The sequence below is a fragment of the Helianthus annuus genome, chromosome 8, assembly GCF_002127325.2.
Source record: "Helianthus annuus cultivar XRQ/B chromosome 8, HanXRQr2.0-SUNRISE, whole genome shotgun sequence".
Taxonomy (NCBI): Eukaryota; Viridiplantae; Streptophyta; class Magnoliopsida; order Asterales; family Asteraceae; genus Helianthus; species Helianthus annuus.
The window spans coordinates 46,536,936-46,545,134 of NC_035440.2; the positions used below are offsets into that span (position 1 = coordinate 46,536,936).

Sequence of the window (8,199 nt, forward strand, 5' to 3'; positions counted from 1 at the left end):
ACACAAGAGGAGCAAACAACAGATGACTATCTTCAGTCTAATGAAAGGAAATTACGACAAATCTTCAGGAACATACCTTATTACATAAAGTACAAAATCTGATTTTCTTTTTTGGTAAGAAACAAGAACTGTTAAGGTGACGGGTGCAAAAAATAATACGCCACTTGTCAATAAACGGCAACTCATCACGATTCAAGCTTGGGAATTCGCGATCTTGAAGGCTATTGATTATCTGCAGAGTCTCACCGAGAAGTTGGGCTGCAACATGTACACTCGCCTCCTTTTTCTCTATGACACTCGTGTGGTGCTTTGTTGCTATGAGCGGGGTAAGTTGGTGAGACAAGCAGCCAATATGTGAGAGACCATTGATGGTAATTCCACAAACAACTCCTCTTGGCTAACCTGGTCTATGTTAGCATGGTAGGAAGCAAGGAGCATTTGGGTGATATGGTACATTGAGTTGGCAGAAATTGACATGTAGACTGAACTATCATCTGAGTCTTTCATATTCTTACTTTCCACCTCTGTAAATATGCTTTTAGCTGTATCACGAACCATTGAACAATCTCTTTTGTTGCCTTAACTTGATGAGCAGGGTTCGGCAACTTGTTTCCTATCCATTTGTGGTAAACCTCAACTTCTAGCCACAATGTTCTAGCAGCGTTTTGAATGCTTACATACATGTCACAAGCATTGAGGGTTTCTTCCACATGTTTGACATATGTAAGACCTTCGCTTACACTCTTTAGCAACCGATTGACCATGTTGTTTTGGATGTTAGGAAGAGATCTATGGCTGTCAGGGTTACCACCGGTAAGCTCCAGCATTGCGCATAATTTTCTTCGGTTAAAGGTGGGACTTGATGCACGTCATACTTCCCAGCTCCTTGTACTAGATTCCTCTAGAAGCTTCATAAGATTGTCAGGCTTCCACTTTTCAGCCTTTTGGATCACATGGTTCACAGATTTTGAAATGCCTGTCCATGTTCTCTCAGCAAACTTCATATCATCTTGAAATTGCAATACATAGCGCCTAAGATCTTGATCTTTGTGTTGTAGCTGAGTTGGATATTCTATTGTCCCATTATATATATGAGGCACCAAACATGACTTTTAACCACTTCCAGCAATTAAAACAACACAAGACACCAATAACAAAGAAAATTGGGATCAGCGTTATCTTCTTACACGCTACCACTACTGTTTTCTGGATTCCTATACCAAAACTCATAAGCAGGACCTTTAGATCCTGGATGACAATCTTGCATCTGTGGCTACTGAATTTCAATGATATGCTACTGTGTTTCGAATCAGTTAACTTTTTATTGGATGGAATTCGTATATATTGACAGAATGTTTTGATAAAGTTCTTGATTGAATTGGTGAATCTGAATATTACATAATACGAAAGTATATACACATCCGGAAATCCTAATAACTACCCCTAACTTTATATTATAAATAATAATAATGATAATGGCATAATATAACCTATAAACTTAATAAACCTATATTAAACATATGCAAGATCTAGCTTATATCTAATATTGATCTAATACCCTCCCGTAAGCTAGATCAAGAAATTTGCTGTGTCTTTATTCAGTGTGTGCGTCCCATATCTGCAGCTGATTCTTCAGATGATTGAAGACTTTAAGTTGCAGAGCTTTAGTGAGTATATCTGCAATTTGGCTTCCAGTGGGACAAAAACGAACTTCTACATCGTTGTTCTTGATTAGATCTCGAATGAAATGGTATTTGATTCTTATGTGTTTGCTCTTGCCATGAAATCCAGGATCTTTTGCCCGACTTATCGTGGATTTGTTGTCACAATGAATTACTATTGGACCTTTGGCTCCTTCTTGAAGTTCTTCTAGAATTCCTTGAAGCCAAAGAGCTTGACATCCAGCCATGGAAAGAGCGATATACTCGGCCTCTGTTGAAGATAAAGCTACCACCTTTTGTTTCTTTGACTGCCATGCTACAGTTCCTGTTCCTAACTGAAATACATATCCAGATGTGCTCTTACTGTCATCAATGTTACCTGCATAATCATTGTCACTGAAGCCCGTTAATGTCCCTTTCCCTCCTTTTGAGTAAACAAGCCCTTGATTTAGAGTTCCTTTTACATATCTTAGTATCCTCTTTCCAGCTTCCCAGTGACTTCGCTTGGGCTGTTCCATGAATTGGCTTATCTTGTTTACTGCAAACATTAAATCTGGTCTAGTATTCGTCAGATACATCAGACTTCCCACCAGTCTCCTATATAAGTTGGAATCTACTTCGTCATCCATATCTTGCTTTGACAAACGCAAACCATATTCCATTGGAGTTGAAAGAGCGGTACAGTTTGTCATATTAAATTTGTCTAACAAAGCCTTTGCATATTGATTTTGTGAGAGAGTAATGTTTCCATTGTTGAAGGTAACTTCCATTCCCAGAAAGTAATGTAGTGTTCCCATATCAGTCATTTCAAACTCACGTTTCATTAAATCCTTGAATGACTTGAGACTAGACATTGAATCACTAGCTATAATAAGATCGTCCACATACAAGCAGATAATTATTCTTTCATCTTTCATCTTTTGATATTTTCGTGAATAAGGTATGTTCATAAGCACACTTCTTGAACCCATGAGTAATAAAATATCCTTCTATTCTACTGTACCATGCTCTCGGAGCTTGTTTTAAACCATATAATGCCTTTTTTTAGTTTACATACCTTCCTTTCTTCACCTTTTGCTGTATATCCTTCTGGCTGTTCAATGAAGACACATTCCTTAAAGTTCCCATTTAAGAATGCCGTTTTAACATCCATTTGATGTAAGTACCATCCATGATGCGCTGCTAATGCAAGTACAAGCCGGAGTGTATCAAATCTTATTACCGGAGCAAAAACATCTTGATAATCTATCCCGTACTTTTGACTATAACCCTTCACTACTAATCTAGCCTTGTACTTGCTTACTTTTCCATGCTCATCATATTTCGTTTTGTATATCCATTTAACACCAATTGGTGTTTGATTCTTTGGTGGATCCACTAGTTCCCAGGTATCGTTTTTAATTATGGATTCCATCTCCTTATCCATGGCTTCCTGCCATTTGATGTCTTTACTTGCTTCTATATATGTCGTTGGATCAGAATCCGCATATAAGACAAAATTCACTACATTATTAGCATTACTTTGACTCTTGTTATAAAGTTCTCTTACTTGTGCTTCTGTTAGAGCCGATGAATTTTGATATATCTCCGTCATTTGTTTGGTTCTTATAACCTCATTCTCAGAGTCGGATGAAGTGTTAGTGTCTTCATGAATTCCGGTTCCCTCACTATTTTCTGCTTCTTCGTCGTTTGCATCTTGCATGTTGACTTCATCGTGGCTTGTATGATTTTCACTTGTACCACTTGCAAGTGGTGTTTCACCTCCACTTTGATCCTCTATTAGATCCTCTACAGCAACAGTTTGATCATCTTCGTTCACATTGTTCACATCTATCCATGACTTTCCATCACTTCCTTTTTCAGTTATCCAATGCTGATTTTCGCTAAAAATTACATCCCTGCTTATGATCGTTTTATTTGTCACCGGATTATATAGCTTATATGCTTTACTATGTTCGCTATATCCAACAAATATAACCCGTTTAGTTTTAACATCTAATTTGTTGCGATTTTGCTTTGGAACATGAACATAAGCAATACACCCGAATACTCGGAGATGATCTACATTAGGCTTTCTACCACTCCATACTTCTTGTGGTGTTAGCTCTGGAACACTTTTGGTGATAGGTCGATTCAATAGATAGGTAGCACAGGACACTGCTTCGGCCCAATACATATTCGGTAATTCTTTTATTTTCATCATACTCCTGCTTAATTCCATGAGAGTTCTGTTTTTCCTTTCTGCTACCCCGTTTTGCTGAGGAGTATAGCTTGTAGTAAGTTGATGATGTATTCCATTTTACTTTAAAAAGTTTTGAAATTCATGTCCACAATATTCTCCACCCCTATCCGTCCTTATGCTCTTAAGTTTGTAATCTCTTTGATTCTCTACGAGTCGTTTGAAGTTTCTGAAGTAACTCAAAGCTTGAGACTTGAACTTTAAAAAATATACCCATGTCTTTCTCGAGAAATCATCTATGAATGTAATAAAATACCTACACCCTCCGATAGATTTTGTTTTCATGGGTCCACAAATATCAGAATGAACAAGCTGAAGAGGTTCACTTGCTCGCCATATGGCCTTCTTTGAGAACGGCTTTCTAGCATGCTTGCCAAAAACACATCCTTCACATATGTGCAACGATTTATCGATCTTTGGTAAACCACTTACTGTCTCATTCATGCCCATATCATGCAAAGTCTCGAAGTTCACGTGTCCGTATCTTCGATGCCATAAAACTGAGGTGTCTTGAGTAGTCATATTACAAACTCTAGGGATTATATCATGTTTCAGATTCAACGGGAACATCTTGTTCCCGTCATCTTGATAGTTCCCATGCAATAGCCAGATGAATCATTAATTGTGCATCCCTTATCATTAAATCTTACATCATAACCCTTTTGTACTAACTGTCCGACGCTTAATAGATTATGTTTTAATCCATCCACATAAAATACATTTGGAATTTTCTTCTCTTGTCCCTTGATTCTGATTTTAACTTCTCCACAACCGAGAACTTCTAACCTCTTGTCATCTCCAGTTTTTACTTCCCTTCGGTCTGATTCATTCAGATTTATAAACAGGCTTTTGTTGCCTGTCATGTGATTGCTACATCCACTGTCTAGGTACCAACAATCATTCTTGACTACTTCTTCCACATTAAAGATCATAAACATAGTGTCATCATTCTCGTCTTCTACATCTTCCTTATGTAACATAACATTATTTGATCTGTCACTATCTTCTCGTTTGTTACAAAACCTAGCCGTATGCCCTATTCTTTGGCAATTGTAACACCGAATCATACCATTAAACATGTTTCTTCCTTTCCCTCGTCCCCTTCCTGACATATCATTCTTAAACTGTCTTGATCTATCATAACTATTCCCTTGAACTTGGAATGCTTGCTCTACGGACGCATCATCATACTGTTTTAACCTTAATTCATGTGATTGAAGAATACCTAACAATTCCTCAGTGGAAATCGTATTTAAATCTTTCGATTCTTCAATTGCCACGACAACCGATTCATACTTCCTAGTCAAACTTCTTAAAATTTTCTCAATTACACGTTGTTCATCTATTCGTTCTTCATTCATACGTAATTGATTGACTATTATCGTGGTACGGTTAACATAATCTTCTATAGTTTCACTTTCTTTCATTCGTAAATTATCGAATTCACATCTTAGGGTTTGAAGCCTTACCGTTTTAACCCTGTGCTCCCCTCTGTATGCCTTGTGCAAAACTTCCCACGCGTCTTTTGATGTTTTGCATGTTGCAATATGTTCGAATATTGTTTCATTCACTGACTGGAACATAATATGTCCTTTTTGATTTTTTCCTTATAAACATTCTGTTCGTTCTCTGGTGCATTAGATGCAATTTCCGTATAACCTGAAGGTCCCTTTTTCGCGGAGGATAACGAACCTAAACCTTGTTATACAAACCTACTAGCGAGTGCGGAATCCAAGCTAGCAAGCAAACCGAGTTAGTAGCAAGTAGAGAAACAAACACACAAAGATTCACCGATTAACACTAGTCGTATTAATGCAATGAGGGTTCGGTTACAAGCTCAATGTTTACAGAAGTGTTCTATAAACTCTCTAAGTGTGTGAGTGAGTTCTGGGCAGAATGCTCTCTAAGCTTCTATCTCTTGGTGTGTAAAATGGCAGAACTTCAGAACTTACTCACACTCAACACATGCATGGGTATATATACCCAGCTCAGCAGGTCTGGATCGAAGGATCTGATAGATGGTCCGAAGGATCATCTATCGATCATAGTTCACACGAAAGATCAGCATGGACCTCGAAGGATCATCCTTCGAGGTCTAATGGTCGAACCATGGTCGAACCATATCTTTCGATCACCTCGAAGGATCTGGTGTATCCTTCGAGGCTATCCTTCGATCAGAACATCTTTCAACTGTTGTCCAAGTCACACCGGAGGATGGTTGACTTGGTCAACTTACAATACAAATCAGGACATCGTTTATATCAGACCGAATACAGACAAAGTACAGACACAAGTGCACCAACAAACTCCCCCTTGGCTGTAGCTTTGTCTTTGATCTCTAATCTTTGTCTTGTTCTTCTAAAAGTGTAGACTCGTCTTGAACTTCGACGGTCTTTGGTCTTCAAGTCTTCAAGACTCTGATGTCCTATCATGTCTTCAATGTCGGAGGATCTTCAAAGTCTTCACGTCTTGAAAGTAGAGAGTGTATCAACAAACTACCCGTATCATGTAGGAAGTGTGTTGACAAACTCCCCCTTAACATAAGCTCCCCCTTGAGTTATGCTCGTGAAAAGACTTTATCTTTATGAAGTGAGATCCTTGTGGTGTTGATGATGGCCAGCGGCAACTCGATCATCTTCATCTTTTGAGCGCCTTCTCGTCGTGTCTTCATTCCAAGGCTTGTCATCGACCATGTTCTCCTAGCCTTTAGAATCTGCACATGCAAGAAATCTAAACGCGTAATGAGAACAACTGCTTGGAATAGTATAAACAAATGACACACGAGTGACCATGTCAAAATCAAACACCGTCCGACAGTTTGAAAGTTTAATAAAATTTGTCAATTTTAGTTTTTAACTTTCAAAACATGCAAATTTCGACCGTTTATGAAGATTTAGTCAGTTCGGTTTTCAGTCAGGTTTCAGGTAACGAAGACTTGAGCTCCAACATCGTACGATCGAAAATAAAGCAGAAATAAAATCTTTTTGGCTTTTATAAAGTTTATATTAAAACAAGCCTAAAATCTTTTTGGTATTTTTTTTTGAAATTAAAAGACAACAATTTAAAATCCTTTGAGTGTTATCAAACGACATCACCGCTAATGTCGTGCTGATATGCACCAAACGATGAAACTGTTTAAAAGAACTAATAAAGGTTAAGCAGTAAATAAATATATACAAACATTCTTTTTGCGAGTTTCGAGGGTAAGAGAATCATATCAGTGTACGGTCATGCCAAAACGCTCTTGTTGTTCAGTTAGTTAACATTAAGATAAGCATCCTATAACAATTATCGGTATTGTTGTCCACTTAAGCTCATCTTATCAGATGTAATCATGTTTAGAGGATACGTTAATGTATGATTTATACTTACCGACCGGTGTTCATCCACATCACGACACATTCCCGTATCAAGGTATGCACGAGAGTTCATCTTACCGGTGAGTATACCGATTATCATCTGTTTGACCGTATAAATTGTGAGATACTCACTTATTTTGATTTGAAAACAAGTCCTTTGTGATATAATCACTTATTGATGAGGAACTTGATTTTCGTATGCATGAGGGCACAGGTGCAAGTCCGTGAACAGGTCAGTACTTCCGTACAGCAGAGAGACGAACTTGACACCCGGATAAATGTGATATTTTATCACTTATTTGATTTGGACATGTGATTGTTTATCACTTATTGAGGTCGAATGCAGTATGTAATATGTACACGTATGTATAGTATCATGGAAGATCTAGACTTGCGTCCCCGTTATTTTTCGGTAAAAGATACAACCATGATACCCAGATGATAAGCAGCATAAAGACCGAATATCTCAGAACCTCGGCAATCTATCAAACGAAATTTCGGTACTAAGACCATATGCCAATGAATGGTTCCCACCTGATCTTCAGTCGATTAAGATTTATATCACCCTGCACACTTTAAAATGATTGTGAGCCTACCGATACATCTTATATAGAGCTGCTTATCGTTTTTCATTTAAGGTTTAAAGAGGTTAGGATAGACCACTGATGTACTATCATTTTCTCTTTTGCTCGCCAGGAAACTCATTTTTGATTTTCTATTGTTTTTGTGTTTTTGAAATTTTTCGATGTTTTTGGATTTTCAGATATTTGGATTTACTCCCCCTAAAATCAATAAACTAAGATAAATTTAAAACACAAAGGTATTTACAAAAATGATTTTCCGATGTTGGTTTACTCTTGTGCTTGACCTTAATGCCGTTTACCAAAATTAAGTTTTATCCGAAAAGACTTAACAAATTTTGGAAAAATGAGTTGGCAGG

General features: G+C 37.6%; 2 protein-coding genes across 2 annotated transcripts; both read right to left on the minus strand.

Annotated features, from left to right (window-relative positions):
* Positions 1 to 1,594: 1,594 nt before the first annotated feature.
* LOC110902053 (uncharacterized mitochondrial protein AtMg00810-like) lies at positions 1,595 to 2,632 on the minus strand. The gene has a single exon (XM_022148792.1). It carries the CDS (start codon positions 2,630 to 2,632, stop codon positions 1,595 to 1,597), a length of 1,038 nt encoding a protein of 345 aa, XP_022004484.1.
* A 1,825-nt stretch (positions 2,633 to 4,457) lies between these two features.
* Positions 4,458 to 5,483, minus strand: LOC110902055. Its single transcript, XM_022148793.1, has one exon. It carries the CDS (start codon positions 5,481 to 5,483, stop codon positions 4,458 to 4,460), a length of 1,026 nt encoding a protein of 341 aa, XP_022004485.1.
* Between the last annotated feature and the right edge of the window lie 2,716 nt (positions 5,484 to 8,199).

Excerpts from the sequence above, each read along its gene's own strand:
- LOC110902053 (XM_022148792.1), bottom strand. The coding sequence starts at position 2,632 with ATGGGTTCAAGAAGTGTGCTTATGAACATACCTTATTCACGAAAATAT.
- LOC110902055 (XM_022148793.1), bottom strand. The coding sequence starts at position 5,483 with ATGTTCCAGTCAGTGAATGAAACAATATTCGAACATATTGCAACATGC.